At 40.7% G+C, this 21,391-nt stretch overlaps 1 protein-coding gene across 1 annotated transcript in view; it reads left to right on the forward strand.

Moving 5' to 3' along the window:
- PLD1 (phospholipase D1) overlaps positions 1-21,391 on the forward strand; it is a 132,215-nt gene that overhangs the window by 42,225 nt on the left and 68,599 nt on the right. Inside the window, exons 2-6 of the mRNA XM_072996193.2 lie at positions 10,469-10,651; positions 12,043-12,170; positions 16,172-16,317; positions 18,326-18,434; positions 20,310-20,375. Coding sequence (XP_072852294.2) covers positions 10,498-10,651; positions 12,043-12,170; positions 16,172-16,317; positions 18,326-18,434; positions 20,310-20,375 — 603 coding nt within the window. The 5' untranslated portion in view covers positions 10,469-10,497. The remainder of the gene's footprint in view (positions 1-10,468; positions 10,652-12,042; positions 12,171-16,171; positions 16,318-18,325; positions 18,435-20,309; positions 20,376-21,391) is intronic.

Consider the following 21,391-nt stretch of genomic DNA (forward strand, 5'->3'; position numbering starts at 1 on the left):
ACAATACATGATCAACGTAGGATGCCCTAGCCAGCTTCTCAGCCTCAGTTTTCCATGCATTTAATTGTCAAACTAGAAAATGCATGACTTAGTTATATGACATTATCTTAGGTATTTATTTGGCACATTTATTCCTCATCCCTCCTCAAACATTCTTGAGCTGTTGCCATAGGGAATTACATCTTTTTATTCTTACCACTTTATTCTTCTTGAATAGGTATGAGTTGCTTTTCTGGACCATGCTTTCCCCAAATAACTGTAAAATATATCAAAATAGGAATGTACCATTTAAAAAAATGCAGCCTAACCAGATAGTGGAAAAAGCAGACAGAAGTATACACTGCAAACATATAAGTTAAAAGTGGTTTAAAACAGGTGCCTTCTAAAATATTTTGCGTACTTAGAAGTCAACTACATGTGTTCAGTGAGTCTTACTCTTACATAACTCACACAGACTAACAGGATTAACCTCTTCTAAAACTCTTACATAATCTTAGAATTGCTCAGGATCAAATTGGAAGCACATGAGTTCCACAAGAGTATCAAAGGGGAAGGATGCTTCCAAAGGCTTCTTTGAAAAGCTCAGCTTTCCCCAGTTTCCTGAAGGGAAGGAGGGAGCCTGGTGAACATCAACAGGCAATGTGTTCCATAACATACTGGTCACCACGGATAAAGCCCAGTTCCTGGTGATAGTTTTCCAGACCTATCTAAGGGTGACCACCCTCAATCATGAAGCTTGGATGGACAGGAGCACATTATATCACGACATGGCTCTGACTCTGCTGTAAAATCTCTGGATGCGATGCAGTGGATTAGCAGATGATGCCCTACTCCCATTTGTGTAATAAATGTAGCAACAAAATATATCCCTTCCTATCTCCGTGAATTATGCTGTTGAAATGAAGAAAGATGGGGGTGATGATGAGTCAGTTCTTATATGTAAGACAAGTCAGATCAGTTGCTTCCAAAACAAATTCCTGTCTCAGAATTCTTTAATTCTAAATACAAAACTTTTGGGGGAATCAATGTTAAGAGTCACTGTTTTAGCTGGAGGACTCCAGTGAGGATTATAGTCAAGAAAACCCAGAAAGCCTTTCCCTTATGTCTGTGTTACATCACACTGCTTTGTTATCCTTGCGATAAACATCAGGGACTCATTTAATGAGTGTGAACTTCCCCCGTTGAATTCAGTAGCCATTATTTCTCATTAAGCTGGCTTTTATCTGTTGCGTGAAAACAATGAGTATCAGTTTAATTTCTTTTAATTTTTCTACATGCATCCCTAATTGTGTGAGAACTATGATTCTGTGTGCTCAGTTCCAAAACCATTTGGCATTTTTACAGCAGTTACTGCCAAATATCACGGGCAGTTTACCAATAATCCTCTTAATTATTTCTTCAAAACAAGAGTCAGCAAAATTCTTAACAAGATAGTGAAGAAATCCATTACATTCTAAAGAAGAGTGTTAGATGGTACGGCTGTGTGAGCCAATAATCACAAGGACACCTAAAGATTACAACTAATTATTGGCAGTTTTCATTTTTGTTCGTTTTTAGCTTGATATATCAAAGTTTCTGATCCAGCCTTCTGAAGGACTTGAGATAGTGGTGTGACGTTTCACCGCATGGCCCCTGCTTGTTTCACCAAACACAGAGCTCATGTTATGTTTCCCAACATGTCCATTACCATGCTGCCACCAGTTGATCTCTTTACCAACTATGTTTCCTATGAAAGACTGAGATCCATTCAGTACTTAACTTTGAAATAAGACCAGGTCTATTGGTTACAAGTTGTTTCAGGAATAGTTCTTACGCACATTTTTAAAGTTACACAAACTTCAGTATTTCCCTTAACCTCTTCTATACTTAACTAATATAACACTCTTGACTGTTCACTTCCTAAACTCTCTTTCTGCCTCAAAACCCAAACAATCTTCCTTTCTCTTCAAACCTTTCTTCCCTATCTGCTCTCAAAACCATCGCTCTCTCTGACTCTGCTTCAGCCCCCCTTCTATATAGCTGGCTCCGCCTCCCAACAGCTCCCTATTGGTTCATACAAAAGCACTGCTAAATATGCATGACAGGGTGACCACTACAAGTGATAACTGATAAAAGGAAATATATGTTGTTTAATATCTTATTTTTCCATGTGCAAGTCCTTAAAGAGGAAAAATATCCACACACAAAAGGGTGGTGTCAGAAAAAATTGAGGGAATCCCAAAGTTTGCAAAAGATCACACACAGAGACACACAATTTTGTGGGGAAAACAGCTGTACGAACACAGGAAAATATCCCCAGCAACACAGTGAATATTGAATATACTGAAAGTTCACTGTTTTGGAGCAGAGTTGTGTAGAGATGAAAACCCAGTTCTGAATTTTCTGAGTGATCAACTCCACCTTGACTCAGTGAAGTGTGTGTTTAGGTTGTACCAAAGAGACAAAAATGTCTGAACACAAAACAAACAACAGCCTTAAAATGTGCCTTAAAATGATTAGTCACGGAGCTGACAAGAGATAAAATAGTGTTTAATTTAACGTTGGTTGCACTGGTGTATTGTGTTAGTGTCCTCATCACACTGGTTAGAACTAACATCTTTGGTGCCACCATGTTTGTTTGTTTGTTTGTTTGTTTGTTTGTTTGTTTGTTTGTTTGTTTGTTTAACTTCTATGCCGCCCACTCTACCCAAAGGTCTCTGGGCGGCTTACAACAATTAAAATTCAGTACAGTAAAGATAAAATAATTAAAATACAATAAAATTGCCATCGGACCCACAGCTAATATTATTTCAATTAAAAGCCTTCTGGAACAGGAAGGTTTTTACCTGGCGCCGAAATGTCATCAGTGTCGGCCCCAGACGAATCTCAGTCGGGAGGGCATTCCATAGTCTGGGGGCAGCTGCCGAAAAGGCCCTTTGTCTACAAGCCATCCTTCTTACCTCCTTGAGGGACGGCTCTTTCAAAAGGGTCCCCTGGCTAGATCTTAACTGCCGGGTAGGCTTATATGGAAGGAGGTGGTCCTTCAGGTATCCAGGGCCCAAGCCGTTCACACATACGTTAATTAAAATGTTACCTGGAAAACCCAACACAGAAATTTCAAGAGACAAATGTCTTTTTAAAATGAAGGGAATATTTCAGAGGAAGTAGCATGTGAAGTGTGTATATTATGTATTGTAGATACCAAATTTATCCAGAAAATTTGGGGGAACACTCTCGTAGAAGAGGGGAAAATGACATTGACAACTGCTTGGGACATTCATCCTCAGCAGCGTTCTGCTACAAGACAGTGTGTGTCAATATAATGTTATGTTAGGTGCTTTCCAGTTGGAACTAACTAACAGGGTCTCCAAGGTAAATGTGATATTTAAGGAGTGGTTGTAACAGTACCATTTTCCCAGTGAGTCTCCATGGCTGAGTGAGGATGCAAATTCAGGACTCCCGAATCCTAGTCCACCAGTCTACCCAATATACCACACTGGGTGCCCCTTGTCAGTATAATAGGCATGTGAATAGCTCTAACTGGATGTACCTTTCATACCCTGTAGTCGCATTAACAATTTTGGAGAAACTATCTGTGTGATTTAGTTTGCGCTAGAACCAGCCAAATGTACTTTGCTGCTTGAGGCAAAGAACAGAGTGGAACCCACTCCATGTCCAGAAGCTGACTGGAAATGGCAATTAAATTATTTTAGTATGGCACTGGGCATGCTCCACAGCTTAGTTTAAGGCAATGGTTCAGAACCTTTGGTCGCCAGATGTTCTTGGACTAAAACTCCCAGAAGCCTTCACAACTAGCTGTCCCCCTCTTTCTGGGAGTTGCAGGCCAAAACCATATGTTGACCCAAAGTTGGCAAGCCCTGGTTTAGGGCTTGCAGAACAAGCTGTGTGTCGTATGCAGCTCTTCTTTCTAGGAGGAATAGTGGGGTGGAGCTGATCTCAAGGAAACCACCTGCCATGTTGCCATAGCTGCCTACTAGCATCTTCTACCTGAGGCATATGGCTCACCGTCTAATGGTAGGGCTGTTCTTGCCCTTCTCATATATTTAGGGTAATGATAGATATACCACAACCTTATGAGATGGGAGTAGCATCCTCCTGGTGCTTCATGATTGTGTTGTGAGTGTGTGAGTGAAACAAGTCATCTAGTTGTTTATAAAGCCAATCATGAAGAAAATTAAAATTTGGGTTATTTGGCAAAGATGTCTAATGCATCACATTTTCATATGCCAGAAGAAAAACAGTTTTAAAAGACAAATATAAGAAGAGTTTAGGCAGATGAATGGACGATTATCAGCTTGCTTGAATAATCCTGACGTTAAAATATAGGCTGCTTCAGTTAGACATATTTCAGATGGCTTTGCATCTTATTATCTCCTTGAAATAAAACAGCATGCTTATGTAAGTTCCTGCTGAGACAGAGTCTTCTGTCTGAGACATTATCGGAACCTGAATAGGCATTTCATACACATTGGGACTATTGCAGGCGCATGGAATGGTATCTTCTCCCTCTTGTTAGTAGTTATAAGCAGCTTAGGGTTAGGAGCTTTCTCTTTTAGCACCTGCAAAAGTTCCACAGAAGATGTTGAAGGCATGGAGTAGCCATTAAGGAGGAAGTCATGCCCCTTGAGTGTCTGTTTATGAGGGATGCAACCTTTTACTTCATTGTTTTCACAAGTGAGAACTGATAGGTTCGGTGGGGGAAAACTATCTGTGGTTAATGACATCACAAATGTTTTACTTCAATTGCACATTTCTAGACCTTTTTGCAATTAATTTGCAAAGAGTTTCTCCCCTTCCTCCGTGAAACTTTGTGTTACTCATAAATGCTGTGTTCTATACAAAATGGAAAGTTTTGTGCAAAATACGATCTTTTTGCTCATGTTGCATACAGAATAAAAAGAGATCATATGTTGCTGATGATGGAAAAACTCTGCAAGTGAATTAGCCTTCTCACTTGGGATGAGCATGAATAATTGCTAGAAAAGTAGAAGAACAAGCTGGTTGCCCTATAGAGATGCTTTCTAGACCTGCTGACCAGGGGTTTATTCATGTTGTCATGCCCCAAATTTCCTTTCCTCCCAAACCTGGAAGCCAGGTAGACCTTTGTACGTCCGTGCAAAGATCTGAAAATCAGATAAAGCATATTTGGCTGAGTTCCCTTGATGGGAAGACCTTCTAGAAGAGAATTCTTAGGTAGTGGCGCACAAGCTCTAGTTAATTGACTTACTGGAGAAGAGACACTATGCTGAAGGCCTTGGTGGGAGGAGATCCTTGCATTTCACATACATGTGGTCCCTTTTGGTTTTTAAACAGTTTATTTGGAGTTAGAACAGATCCCTTAGTTCTGAAGGATGTGATTTTCTACAAGTTCTCTTTTTACACCCTTCAAAGGCTGAAACAGGTTATCTTCAAAAGCTAATTTATTTGTATTTTAAGTGGCCCAATACAAAAAACTCCTGTGCCATCTTAAAAAGTAACCTGTTTTAGCTTTGGAAGATGTGGCTTAATCGCTTCCTTACGCTTAGTTAGCCCTAAGGAATGATGACTGACATGGGTAAATGGGTGAAGCAACTGAGTTGATTCAACTCACGGACATAATTTAAAGGAGAGATAGCTGAGATTTATGTTTGGGGTCCTGTTTGGACTCCTAAGATATTGCATCACAGAGTGAAACCATTTCTCTAAGTCTTCCATAGTACAGTGGCGCCTCGCAAGACAATGTTAATTCGTTCCGTGAAAATCTTGTGAAAACATCATCTTGCGAAATGCTGTTCCCCATTGGAATGCATTGGAATCCATTTAATGCGTTCCAATGGGGGGGAATCGTTATCTTGTGAAAATTGCCCATAGGAAAACCATTTTGCGAAGCGCAGACTCAGCTGCCAAAATCGCTGTCTTGCGAAAAACCGTCCCTAAAAAAACTATTTTGTGGCCTCAGCTGTCAAAATTGTCGTCTTGCGCAAAACGGTCCCCAAAAAAACCGTCTTGTGAAAATCGCCCATAGGGAAAACCATTTTGCGAAGTGCTATAGCGATCACAAAAACCCATCGTCTTGCGAATAAACCATTTTGTGAGGTAATCTTCTAGCGAGGCACTACTGTATTGCAATATAAGTCAGCTTGCTGCCACACAACTCTGACAGAAGGTTGTATTGTGGAGTGTTCCTGTTAGGGGGTTCCAGTTGCCTGGCTTCTTCTACGAAGGCCAGACAGAATCCCTTATGTGTGCTTACTTTTCAGTAGTGTATGTTTCATCTCCTTCTCTTTCTTAGTTTTAAGTAACTAAGTAGGTAAATATATACTGTAAATAAGTATATATGTTTCCTCCTGAAATTATTGGTATGTCATGTGCAGACTGTAATTGTATATGTAAAGGAAATATGAGCTCAACAAGTTATATTAATTACCTGTACATATTGCTATTTATTTTTTCTTGGAATGTGTGTGATTAACTTGCAATAATGCATTTTAGTTTAAATGAGAGTGTTATAATTAATCTTTCTATAAACTGGGGACTGTCGTACTTTCCAGAATCTAGCAGCAACCAAATTAAAATGTCCAGAAGATATGTACAGAAATCTTGGAAAGAACAGAAGTTTTATAATCCCTCCCCATGTACTAATCAGAATGAGGAATGATGGATAAAGTGGGGGACATCTCAATAATGGTTGCATGTGCCCTTACTAGTATTGTGGTTAACATGTCTACCACAGTAGGATCCCTATAGCCTCAGAGGTTTGGTTCCAAGCCCTCCTGTGGATGCTGAAAAATGTGGATAATGAAAAATGTGGATAATAGCAAGCACTATTATAATAGCAAATGCTATATGTAACATAGTGTTTGGTTCCCTCTAATGGCCCGTTCTGATAACTTCATCATTAGAAATGTATATTTAGGGGAATTTTTCTTTTAAATTTTTTTAATATATTCAGACCTTGGATAAGTGAATAAGCAGATACTGAACCCACAGATATGGAGGTCTTATTGTACTTTGTAAGTTAACAAAAGGGTTATCGAAATTTACTGGCTGCAGCTGCCATTCAATTTCCAAACATATCTTTAGGCTGAGCAGGGTGCAGGATGTGCAGAAGAATTTGGGATCCAGCACTTGGTTGTCTTTTTCCCAAAATATGCATTCAGAGCAGAGAGACAGAGAATGCAAAGCACATGCTGCTAAAGGCAACTAAGGTGAAGATGAAGTGTGAGAGTAATGAATACCGAGGATGAGTTCAAGCACGCCAAGTCGAATAAGAACAGAAACTAACCAGCAGATCTTTCAGGAAAGAGACTCACCAGTGTGACAATGAAACAAACATTCATAGCTTGGGAAAGTTTGCCTTTTTTTAATGACAGGTCCCAGAATGTTTCAGCTGGGGGATTGTGGGAGTGGTAGTCCCCAAAAGTAACTTTCCTCAGCTCTGGAACGATGACTTCTAAAGGTGAGAATTATGTCCAGTGGAAAAATACATAAAGGTAAAGGTAAAGGTTCCCCTTGACAATTTTTGTCCAGTCGTGTCCGACTCTAGGGGGCGGCGCTCATCCCACTCTTCAAGCCATAGAGCCAGCGTTTGTCCGAAGACAATCTTTCCGTGGTCACATGGCCAGTGTGATTTAGACACGGAACGCTGTTTACCTTCCCACCGAGGTGGTCCCTATTTATCTACTTGCATTTGCATGCTTTCGAACTGCTAGGTTGGCGGGAGCTGGGACAAGCGACGGGTGCTCATTCCGTTGCGTGGATTTGATCTTACGACTGCCGGATCTTCTGACCCTGCAGCACAGGCTTCTGCGGTTTAGCCCACAGCGCCACCACATAGTGTTTCATATAATTTTTCTGAGAGACACTGGGACTGTAGGAGTATATAGGCTTTGACTCTGCAGAGAGAGAAAATAGTAAGGGACCAGGAGATTCTCAAAATGTAAACATTTCCTCCCAAACAGTAAATGCACGAGGACTCCCATCTGCTCCCAAGGGCACGTTATGAGTCTTATTCGGAGCGTGTCCCTCTAGAATACTTAGCAGTGAAAGCGGGCAAAGGTTTGTGTTGCCATTTCTGAATATTTAAATCTCTCATTATACAGCTGTGCACCTTACCAAAACGGCAAGGCGCTTTGTTGTTTATCAAATATTTACAATATACACAACGGAGACTTTTAAAATTTAGAAGGGTTTGAACCAATTTGGCAGCCGGAAGAGAGGAAAGGGATAACGGGAAGGAGAAGCCGTTTCTAAAAATCTGTCAGTTATGTCAGGTGCATGTTCTAAGGGAGAGCCCCATTCTTCTGCCTTATAGTCTCTGCCTTTTGCAAAAAATAGAGGGTTTTTTGCTGTTTATTATGGAGCTGGGCAGCCTCATTTAATTTATTTTGTTTGTTTTGTTTATAGCCTGCCATTCTCTTGATAAGGGGACCCGAAGTGGCTCACAGTATTTAAAAAAAGTAAAATTAAAACCATAATAAGCTAAACATTAAAAAACAAACTATACACTAATTAAAATACAATGGCATAATTAAAAGCAATTAAAAACTATCATTGAGGTCCTGGAAAATCAGGTTCCCAACTGTGCAGAGAGGCTCCATATTTTTCTGGCTTGGATTGCCTGCGGAAGTATTGAAAGGAAGTGAGCAGAGTTACAACTCTCCGTACTCATACTTCCATAATCACCCTTTTAAAAAATGCCTGATTAGAGCTCTTGACATGCTACAGAGCACACAGAGATTCATCAGTCGATCCAAATTGACCCCTGTCCCAGCTTTGATTTAGCCAATGGTGTTCTGTTTCTTTTCATTAATGTGTTTCCTTTCCACTGTGCGTTGTAGTCTTCAGCCTGCAAATCTTTCCCAACAGACTCTGGGAGGTAGCCCTTGGCTATGGCTATTTGGTTAGCTTTTACAGTTCATCACTTTTCTGCACATTATTTATGATTCAGTTCTTTTAAAAAAGCAACCTCTGGTTTATGAATGTGGGACATTGTGTTCTGTATCCATGATTCAAAATGCCAGGAGATGACCTGGTGTTGCTACGCGATATTGTGCCCACATTGCCGGCAGGAAAAAAAAGATGGCAAATAAAAATGGGCACAAAGTGCTGGTTCGGTGTGATTCATTTCCTGTCCGAACAGCTGATCTGCAGTCCCGTGCAGTCGGCACCCGTTCAACAACCACACTCTGCCCCATCGCCTCCTGGACCTGAATGGCCGTCCACTGGAGGGGACGGGGCACCGAAATGGGGATCCATGCCAGACATGCCCATGTCTAGCGCCAAATATTACACACACAAACACAAATATACAAACATACACACACACAAACACCATTTTGTAATTGTTGCTGAAAGTCCACAACCATGATGATGTCCCAAGGGCACATACCCTGTGATATGATGGGGTATGCCTATGACATTACAAGGGTACACCCCTAGGTCTCAGAGTTTGGCCCTGAAATCGCTGCTGAACTGGCAAATGTACTGTCAGCTGAAACTTACTTTAACAAATAGGAAGAGGCAGCTTTCTTTACTGTACCTGAGACCAGAGGGACAGCTTAAGAAGTGGAGGGCGAGCTACATGGGGGTCTGTTTTTTGTGTGTCCCCCCCCCCCAGCTTGCCACCACTTCCCATTTGTTAGCATCTGCTGACTGTAGCGATGGCTAATGAAAGGGCCAGTCCTTTGCTAGGCTGCATGTCATTTTCCAGTTGAATAGCTTGAAGGAGTCTGTTTGACTTTTTTTATGATGAAGAATTGGCTGCTTGCACCTCTGCTGCACAGAACCATAACTAGGGCAGAACAAATGTGGCTTTGACCCAGGTTGCGGTTATTTACATGGTGCAAAAATCTGTTGCTAGAAAGACCTAACTGCCTTGAGCAAGCAAACTGTGTTCATCCCCAAGCAGAAGAACGCACAAAACAAATGGTCTGGCTGCCGAATCAATACATCATTTACATTTTCAGACCTTCTATCTTCTCACTGTATATCCCTTTCCAATATGACCCAAGCTTAACCAATAGAGGAGTGAAACTCCAACCACCAAAATGGCTACTTATGGCTCTGCAAAGAATTTTGGGAGAATCTCCAAGGAGCACGCTCCCATCAAACATAATACCGTCCATGCCTTTGATTCTCAGTGGTATTCCAGGTGTGTGTAGACAATGAATTTAGTTCATTTAGTGTTTGTGTGTAAAGTGGTGGTGGTAATGAGATGAACCAGAACTTGAAAACTTTCTTTTGAAGAGTAATTAATTAGTCCCAGTTATAGTTCCAAGATCCCATAGTAATTACTGTTATAGTTATAATTTAATAAAGAAACTGTGTGCAATTTTAAAAAAACTATGTAGAATGACTAAATACTGCTTGTTACTTTTTTAAAAAATGCTGCAAAGTGCTGTACTGTGGTATATATATAAAAAGATGCTGTAACAGTTTGGAGGCAGGATATGACTAGTGCCTCATTCTCTTTTGTTCTCTCTAACAGCCCCCCGTTCATGGGTGTAAGTGTTTAAGATGTCCCTGAGCAATGGAAAAAGAGTGAACACCTCGACACTGAGGAAAATAGCAGACGACATGAGCAACATAATAGAAAGCCTGGACACGAGGGAGCTCCACTTCGAAGGGGAGGAAGTGGACACCGATGTGCTGCATGACCCCAAAACATCTGGTGAGTCAGTGGCACAAGTATATTGAATAAACTCTAGTTGTGAAATCGACCTCATTGGGAACCTTAGGATTCCTTTTAAAACACACACACACACACACACACACACACACATACGCACACACCACGTGACGTGTCTTTATCATATGAGGCAAAATCCAAAGAAGCAAAACAAAACACAAAAATCATGTGGCACCTTATCATAGTAGAAGAAAATCAAGATGTATATTTTCCCATCTAGTAACAGCTGTTTGTTTTCAGGAAAACCCTCTTACTCACCCTCAATCATTCTGTCATTTGGAATCCTACAGCCTTTGTCACAGAACAATGGGTTCCACATATTTTGCATAATCCATAGCCTTATCTGTGTGTAATCTGGCTGTGCATAAACTATACAGAACCTAGCATGCATATGTCGCTAAGTAATAATTCTTTAGTGCTTATAAATAAGATATTTTTTAGCTTACACTTCAGTACAAGTAGAATCTTGTACACAGTGAAAACCTACTACTTTGCCAGGCTGTTTCTTTTCTCTGGCACGCTAATTATATATTTCCCCTTCTTCATCAGTTGGCAAACTTAAAACTGCTTAAATGAATTAACCACAAAGCAACAGCTAAAACACAGATGAAAAACTATTTGTTTCTGCTTTTTGTCCTGGGTTCTTAATTTCCACCGGTTTCCGAGAATTTCTCAGAATTTATGGAGGAGAAAGTCTACAAACATGGAGCAATAAATAAAGCAAACCACCAGCTTGTACTACACTCGTTTGACAAAGAATTCAGTTTTAAATTTATGTGCATTACTGTGTAGCTGTAGATGCTGCGAAGTGTATTTTTGGTAATATTTTTTTCATTAATGGTAGCTCAGTCTCACCACTACATCTTCGTTGAGTAATTTGAATGCATTGGAGGTTTGATATATAAATTAGAGAATATCCTATTCATGAAGAACATGTGTGTGTTTTTTGCAAATGCAATACTGTACATAAAGATGTTTTTCATATGGCAGAAGGGATTGCTTCAAATTGGCACTAATATACAATATAGATTGATACACTCTGTATTCATCATGTTGGTGCCTTATATAGCGATCATGAGGCAAAGTCATTACAAGGAACTCAGAAAATGTAAAGTTTCCAAATATGGTTCGAATTCTGTTCTGTGCAAAATTAACAGTCTGGCTCCAATTTAAACAAGTAATTGTGCCTTATTTATTTGAAGGCTGCTGTTGAACTCCAGTGGCACGCAGTTGAAAAGAAAGTCCGCAATGGGCTATGGCGTTCTGCTGTTTCATTTAACTGCTTTCAGTTTAACCTTTCTTGCCTATCCTAAGTTGTGCTGTAAAACACAGTTAAGGAACAGGTGCTCAAATTGGCCTCTCGTGTTTTTCAGTGGGCATTCCATTCTCTGCCATTTATAACACTAAGGGCTTTAAAGAGGCCCATCTACAGATCTACCTAACTGGCTGCCCAATTCGAGTACGTGTTTTGGAAGTGGAGCGTTTTACCTCAACAACAAAGGTCAGAGCTCTTTTTGTCCCTGCGGTTATTTTCACAGGTGAAATTGCATTTTGTGATAGATACATAGGTCTTTGCTTCTGTTATGGGGAGTGGTGGCGCTGCGGGTTAAACCGAAGAAGCCTCTGTGCTGCAAAGTTAGAAGACCAGCAGTCATAAGATCGAATCCACGCGATGGAGTGAGCTCCTGTCGCTAGTCCCAGCTCCTGCCAACCTAGCGGTTCGAAAGCATGCAAATGCGAGTTGATAAATAGGTACCATTTCGGTGGGAAGGTAACGGCATCCGGGTCTAGTCGTGCTGGCCACATGACCATGGAAACTGTCTATGGACAAACGCTGGCTCTATGGCTTGGAGACAGGGATGAGCACCACGCCCTAGAGTCGGACACGACTGGACTAAATGTAAAGGGGAACATTTACCTTTCACCTTGCTTCTGTTGTTTTGATGGCTTTGGTTTTACATGGAGAGTTGGTTGTCAGGTCAACGGCATCCCATTCTTGGATAATTGAGGCCCAAACTTGAACTTCCTGTGGATGAGGTTTGTAATGTCACACAGTGGAGCAGGCCATGCTTTGAAAAGAGTCAGAACTGCTTTTGGAGAAACTAACTGGGTACATAAGAACACAGGGAATCTGGTTAAATATGACCTGGATCTAGGGAAACCTAGCTCAGTAGGTAATAGGATAACGTCTTGGAGACCCCAGAGAGCATATCAGTTCTCTAGGACTTTAGCCAGTTCCCTGAGATGTATCAACTATATACATTATGTAGCTTTAAATCCATCCCAATTTAACGAATCCAGTTTAACGGCCCTTTAATCTGACTCATAGAAAGTTGCTATGCTAAAACCAGAGAATGACATGTATGTTTCATCTTTAGAAGAGAATGTTCATCCTAAATATGAGAGGTTTAAGACAGGGCTTTTCATAGTTTTTACTTGGAAAACCATCTGGAATAAAAATTATATTTGTTCAATGTAAAAGACAAGAACAGCCCAAGACATTTCACTAGCTGAAAAGCAAAAGACAAAAATGGTGCCTCGCACCCACCCTTTCACCTGCATGAGCTGGATGTACTGATGGTTGACGCTTATCTCCACCAATTGGAAAGAAGCGAGATAGTTTAGGACCCCCCACAAGGCAAGCATCCTAAAACACACAGCTCTGACTTCCTGCAGAGAGGTGTGGTTCAAAATTTTTCCCTGGGTTACCATATTCCTTTGTTGCAGCAGAATGGCTAAAAGTCCCATGGAACCTCTAAGAGATGCATCATAGCTCGAACGTCCATGGACACAACCTACTTTCTGACATATGAAATGTTGGTGCTCCAGATATATGTACGGTATATATAGTTTGGATGGGATATATAGACAGTGGAATAAGAACAAATTTAAGTGCACAATTCCCAGTGGTAATAATTAAATTATCATAAACTTCCTGGCACTAGGTGGTATGACAGGAGTCTGTACAGGATGCTGTAGCTGCCCCATGGAGCAATTCTTCAGTTCATTCCAGTTAGAGGTTACCTCAGTTCATGAAGAAAAGTTCCCAAAAGTAATTTTTCTAAGTTCCAAATAGGCTTTCACCACTGTTGCCTCCACTTTACCTGAGATGACTGCCTAACTCTGCCTAATGGTAGGGCTGGTCCTTTAAACAGAGAGAATAAAGAGAGAGAGAGAGAGAGAGAGAGGAATTCACCTGGGACCCTTATTTCTTTTGCACTCTAAAATTTAGGCACATCGTTCTTGCATGTGGTGGTCACCCCACAGGCTTTAATAAAGGGGTATTTTTATATGTAAGCCAGGTAGCATCCATGGTGCTGTACACTTTGTTAATATAAGTGGAGAAGATCATGTCAAGAAGCATGTTCTGATTTGTACATTGGAACACTCTAACTTTCACTTGGTTACAGGGTTAGGGCACTAGTTTTCCTAGCAAACTAATGTCTAGGACTCAGCTGTACCTGGAGAATGACAGAAGAAGAAATCTAGTAGTATGGTGGGGTTTTGAAACTTATTTAAGTGAAAAATGGGAAGCCATCAGCTCTGCATTAGCAATATAATCTGAAGGTCTACCTTGGAATCAGAATCTTAGTTTCCTGTTTGAAGAATGGCTATCCTTGATATTTACACTGAAGAACCACATATACAGAATTGCTGTTTGTCCCCATTATCTAAAGCAGACTGTACAAATAATATCTTTTCCCTCACAGCCAAATAACAGCTGGGGTAGTAGGTCCATTTTGAAAATGTCAGCAGGGAGGGTGAACAGATTGTCTCTTTTCCTCCATAGCTGCTATTTGCCAAAATTTTAAAAGAGAGCCTGTTATAGGTCTCTTTGTCTTCTCATTTATCTTGGCCCTTCATCCCATTTTTGAGCCCAGAAAGATCTTTTACGTCTGTTCTGTGTTATGAAGGAGGAAACAGTGCATGGACAATAAAGGACTTGTCTTCTGGTTTGTAATAATAGTTATTGACCTGATGGAGCACCAAGAAACATTTGGTGTGCCAAATGGCAGTTTTCATGTTTAAGGATATAAGCAGGGCCTGATGATGTGTTGCACCAGTGGGTCCCAATCTTGTGGGGCTACAACTTCCAGAAATCCTGGCCAACACAGCTACAGGTGAAGGATTCTGGAAGCTTTAATCCAAGAAACAAAGCAAAGCATGCTGCTTATACCCTGTTTCTTGAAAATAAGACTTAACCTGAAAATAAGCCCTAGTATGATTTTTCAGGATGCTTGTAATATAAGCCCTGCCCCAAAAATAAGTTAAGTGAAACCCCGCCCTCCACCATTATGCAGCATTCTGCAACAACCAGAAGAAGATGCCATGATTGTATTTAAATAAATGTAGATTGTTGTATGTGAAAAAAAAAATCCCCTGATAATAAGCCCTAATGCATTTTTGGAGCAAAAATTAATATAAGACCCTGTCTTATTTTCGGGAAAACACAACATATGGTCCCGTAGTGTGTAAAACACTCTCTAGATGGCTTACAATTTAATTATGCAGGCTACATATTGTTCCCCAGCGATCTGGATACTCAGTTTATCAACCTCAGAAGGATGAAAGACTGAGTCAGCCTTAAGCCAGCTAATAATGGGCTCAAGGTACAGGAAGCCACATTTAGGCTGAATATTGGGAAAGACTTCTTAACTCTTAGAGCAGTAAAACAATGGAACCAATTATCTTGAAAGGTGGTGAGTTCTCCAACACTGGAGGCATTCAGTAGAAAATTGGACAACGATCTGTCAGATCTGCCTTGATTTGGATTCATGCATTGAGCAATGGGTTGGACTCAATGGCCTTATAGGCCCCTTCCAACTCATTTATTCTGTTTCTACCTGAGCCCATTGGGATTGAACTCAGGCCATGAGCAGAGTCTTAACTGCAGTATTGCTGTTTAATCTCTGTGCCACAAGACTCCCCAACAATATCTGGAGAAACACTGTATTACACCACTGGTCCATGGAGCCTATTACAGTTTAATCGGACCACCAAATGTTTTCAGAGATTCTCAGGTAGACTTTTTTTCTCCCTTGCCTCATCAACCTGGCTGTAAATGCCATGGATAGGAAACTAAGATTCTGATTCCAAGGTAGACCTTCAGATTATATTGCTAATGCAGAGCTGATGGCTTCCCATTTTTCACTTAAATAAGTACTTTGCTCCTGGGCAACATGGTTTTTGTGCTGGTAGTAAAACTATTTTTTGTGCATATTTTAGTGTGGGGAATCAATTTAGTGCTGGTTTTCATAGAGTATGTTCATTTTCTATGCTGCTTACCTAGGAGAACTACTTTCTTTCACCAAATATGCTAAATGTTATGGTTAGTTAGGAAAATATAATATTTATTTCACTTCATTAAATAATCGGCCTGTAAGAAATACTGCTTGTTTTCCGAATATGGTTCTTGTGTCCATTAATCCAAGGGGATAAAATTGCCGGAAAGCCTCCATCACAGCTCTTTTGAGTCCTTGACATCTTGTTTCCTTCCCAAAGGTTCCAAGTCTACATGTTTACACCATTGAATTGACCCACGGTGAATTTACATGGCAAGTAAAAAGGAAATTCAAACACTTCCAGGAATTCCACAGGGAACTGCTTCGATACAAAGCTTTTGTTCGGATTCCCATTCCTACAAGGAGGTAATTTCATAGATGTTTCTAAATGATGGATCGATTGGGAAAGGCTGGCATAGGGAAAGAGTGCTCATGCTCATAAGCACCTGCAGTGCCTACGTAAGTGAGAGACAGCAGAAACTCCATTATACAGTATGTCCTTTACCCCTATCTTACCATGGAAGGAAAACAATGCCCACCCTAATATCGATAAAATAAAAGAGGCAGTGGTTAAAATTCTGTTGCTTAGCATAGTAAATATCAAATCAACGCTGAGCACTCACTGGAAGGACAGATCCTGAAGCTGAGGCTCCAATACTTTGACCATCTCATGAGAAGAGAAGACTCCCTGGAAAAGACCCTGATGTTGGGAAAGTGTGAAGACAAGAGGAGAAGGGGACGACAGAGGATGAGATGGTTGGACAGTGTCATCGAAGCTACCAACGTAAATTTGACCCAACTCCGGGAGGCAGTGGAAGACAGGAGGGCCTGACGTGCTCTGGTCCATGGGGTTACAAAGAAATGTGACTAAATGACTAAACAACAGTAGGCTTACTGAACCCGTGAAATTTATGAAGGAAGTGACTCGACAAATTCCAGTCGATTCAATGGGCCCACACAAGTTGTGTCTTACTAAAGATTTTAGCTACGGAGGACCAGGCAGAGCTAGGTTGCAAGTAGTTAGCCTCTGTGCACTTAGGAAGGAATGCAGTGACGATCAAGAGGCAGGACGAGTTTCTCAAAAACAAATCCTTTCAGAGGTAACCTCTCCCTCCACCCTGTCTTTCTCTTTTTTGTAGAGTTACTAAGGTTAAGTGATATTGTAACTGGATGATGAGTTACAGACAGAACCTGCTCACCAATGGTTTCTCCTCATCCAGAGAGAAGTTACAAATGGGGGCCTGCAGGCTTCTGTTCTAGTGTTGTTCAACATCTTTATGGATGACATAGACGAAAGAACAGAGAGGATGCTCATCAAATTTTGCATATGACACGAAATTGAGAGGGGCAGCTGATACTTCAGATGACTGAATGAGGATTAACAAATGGCAGAACAGAGCCAAAACAGAATGAATGTGAACAGGGAAGAATGTGAAGTTCTCCACTTAGTGTTGGGAACACAGATGCGCAAGAATAGAGTTGGTGACAACTGATTTGGCAGTTGTATGTGTGAAAAGAGTCTATGAGTCTTGGTAGACCACCAAAAAAAAAGCATGAGGCAACAATGTATGATAGTGGCAAAAAAGGCAAATGCAGTCCTCGAGTGTACATATCAAGGGAATTTTTAAATTCATTTTTATTTAAATTTTTTAAAGTAGGAGAGCCATACTTTCTTATGTTCGTCACGCTTCATGTGGGATTCCCTGTCTACATCTAGCCTTTACATCTGAGCACATAATATTTGTAAAGGAGATGAGAATGTTTGATGAAATCTCAGAAGGCCAGGAAGAGGGTCAATGAGGCTGAACTGCCCTTGGAAACATATGGAGGCAGCCTAGAAATTAAAAATATATGGTCGCTGATGAGCTGCTATGAACATATTACCAAAAGATCCACATGAACGGAGTGATGGCTGCTTAGTCTAGACACCTAAGTGCTGGATCTTGGTTTCTGTGGTTCTTGAAAGGCATTCGGCATCTCCAATGTGGTTACTCTAGGTAGGGCTGTTATTCAAAATAATAAGAGGATAGGGGGCCAGAATTAAGCACAGTGCAATTGTAAGACTGGTATCCTAGGGAAAACCACTGTAGTTGAGATTAAACTTAATGAGTTAGTATGCGAAGGATATATTGTTCCCATCCTCTAAGATATTTTGAAGGGTGAAAAAATAATATCTGATTTGCATGCATGGTTTTTTACACATTATTTTATGCACATTATTTTTACACATGCTGAAGGTTTTTGTTTTGTTTTGGATATTGTTATAGTGGCGGGAAGGTATTTAATGATGAAGAGTGGAACAGACCGTTTACCTTCCTCCTCTCTGTTCCACTGGATGAACAAACTCCCATAATCCAAACATTCCGTTTTTCAGACACACTGTCCGAAGACAAACCGTCAAAAGGGCAGAAGCTACGCAAATGCCGAGTCTACCACGCACCTCTGAGAACATGGTCAGAGAAGAACACCTGTCCAGTAGAAGAGTGAGTATCTTCCCACTGAATAATAATCTTCAAGTTATTTTTCTTGACTTAGGTGAAAAGACAATGGTCACATTTATATGATCAAATCCTAGATTAAAAACCACAATAAGCACAATTCAGTGATACGGAGAGCCCAGATAGAAAGGGCACCATTTCTGATGTTCAAAAATCCTTTATTTTGAAACATCAGTAATGTCAGTACATGGTCTAACACTGCAAGATTTGTTCCACTTATAAAACAGATGCATTCAAAGTATTTTCTTTTACTGATGGCATTATACAAAGGCTGGTTCAAATCAGTCCAGCCCTTTTTGTTCCCAAAGCAGCTTTTTATCCTGTGCTGCTGGGGGTGGCTTCTACTTTTTTAAGCCAAAATGATTCAAATGGGCTTTTTCGTGTGCTTTGCAGTTGTGATATGTTCTTGTGAGCCTTGTGGTGCAGTGTTTAAACTGCAGTACTGCAACCAAAACTCTGCCGACAACTCGGGTGCAATCCCAGGTAGCTGGCTTGATGTTCACTCAGTCTTCCATCTTTATGAGGTCAATAAATTGAGTGTCCAGCTTGCTAGGTGGGGCAATGTGTAGCCTGCAGAATAAAAATGTAAACCACCCAGAGAGTGCTTTAAGGTGGTATATAAGCTGCAAACCTTGCTTTTTGTAAAGATGGATGTATGTTTATGTCTGTAGGTAGTGTTTCAGTAACATAGGCAGTTGAAATGCGATGTTCAGACCAGGTGTGGGGACTTGCAAAAGCAAAATGTGATGATTTTAATGTGGGGGATGAAATGCTAGTTCTCAGTTCTGTCAGATTGTGTGGGAAGGCCTTTTTGTTGTGTAGCAAATGCTTGGTGGTGTTAATCACTTAATTGACAGGTCTGAAAGTGTCATTCGAATCACGTCTCTCTCTTAAACGTTCTTCTTTACTTTCAAGTAATGCATGTGGGAATGACCTCATCTCTGGTCACATATGGTTTTAAACTATTCAAATGATAAACTACAACCAGATATGAGGTCATTCCTGTATGCATTACTTGAGGGTAAAAAAAAGAGTAACAGATGGAAAGGTGGTGATCCCTGTTATGCAATAATTCTCATGCTTAGCAATATTACTAGTCAAACTTTTGATATTCTGTACTCTTAGACTGTTAAGTACCTTCCTATATTGTTTTTCTATAGAAAGAATTTTGAGAAATATAGTAGTCTAAAGCTTTAAATGAGAAAGCGGGTTCAAAGCGAACCCTAAAAGGATCAACAGAGGCAGGACCAGAGAGGAGCTGTGGGCTGGCATGTGACTCACATCACATCCAGTATGAATGATGAACTCCCAAATTAATCCACAGCTCTTGTGTGGGCACTGATTGCGGTTTCAAATGTAATACAGGCTGCAAATCAAATCGTAGCAAAGCCAGATTGTTCTGATTCAGCTTTCCAGTGTAGTTGCACCCTTATAGACAAATTGTTTCAGTGTACAGAGAATTGTATTTGATACCCTCCAAAGGGCCTGTCTTAGGTGCAGTGATTCACACAAGCCGTTCCTAGATGCTGCATTGACAAAGACAAGAGTGTGCGTGTTGGATTGCTGAAATAAACCAATGTGGATACCTTTTTGGAAGTTTCCATGTTGATATTCTCTACAAGACAGTTACAAGGGAACACTGTCTCTTTATCTCTCTGCACTGTCTTTCTTTCACGTTTCCTAGTATTTCCACATCTCTCTACGGTGTTTTCTATATCTGTTCCTTGATTCAATTCTGTTCCATTAAAATAGTCATAGATGTTATAGTAATTATTTCAGCAAATTTGTAATTTGGGTGAATAATGAGATGCAACAAGAAATTTGTCATCCTATCTTCTCTTTTCTGTATTTGCCTTGCAGAAACAACTAGAAGATTATTTAACAAACCTCTTAAAAATGCCCTTGTACAGGAATTACCATGGAACGGTGAGTGACAAATGAAAATACTGGATCATTTCCTTTATTTTTCCCCCCAAGCTGGTTTGCTGTAAGGACAGAATAGTGGCATAAGCAGCTTAAATTTTTTGTTATTGTTTAGTCATTAAGTTGTGTCCGACTCTTCGTGACCCCATGGACCAGAGCACGCCAGGCCCTCCTGTCTTCCACTGCCTCCCGGAGTTGGGTCAAATTCTTGTTGGTTGCTTTGATGACACTGTCCAACCATCTCATCCTCTGTCGTCCCCTTCTCCCCTTGCTTTCACACTTTCCCAACATCAGGGTCTTTTCCAGGGAGTCTTCTCTTCTCATGAGATGGCCAAAGTATTGGAGCCTCAGCTTCAGGATCTGTCCTTCCACTGAGCACTCAGGGATGATTTCCTTCAAAATGGATAGGTTTGTTCTCTTTGTAATCCAGGGGACTCTCAAGAGTCTCCTCCAGCACCACAGTTCAAAAGCATCAATTCTTCGGCGGTCAGCCTTCTTTATGGTCCAGTTCTAACTTCCATACATCGCTACTGGAAAAACCATACCTTTGACTATGCAGACCTTTGTTGGCAAGGTGATGTCTCTGCTTTTTAAGATGCTGTTGAGGTTTGTCATCGCTTTCCTCCCAAGAAGCAGGCCTCTTTTAATTTGTGGCTGCTGTCACATCTGCAGTGATCATGGAGCCCAAGAAAGTAAAATCTGTCACTACCTCCATATCTTTACCTTCTATTTGCCAGGAGCTGATGGGACCAGTGGCCATGATCTTGGTTTTTTTTAATATTGAGCTTCAGACCATTTCTTGCACTCTCCTCTTTCACCCTCATTAAGAGGTTTTTTAATTCCTCCTCACTTTCTGCCATCAGAAAGTATCGTCTGCATATCTGAGGTTGTTGATATTTCTTCCGGCAATCTTAATTCCGTTTTGGGATTCATCCAGTGCAGCCTCTTGCATGATGTATTTGGCATATAAGTTAAACGGGCAGGGGGACAATATACAGCTTTGTCGTATTCCTTTCTCA

Source organism: Pogona vitticeps, chromosome 3 (assembly GCF_051106095.1).
Source record: "Pogona vitticeps strain Pit_001003342236 chromosome 3, PviZW2.1, whole genome shotgun sequence".
NCBI classification, from domain to species: domain Eukaryota; kingdom Metazoa; phylum Chordata; class Lepidosauria; order Squamata; family Agamidae; genus Pogona; species Pogona vitticeps.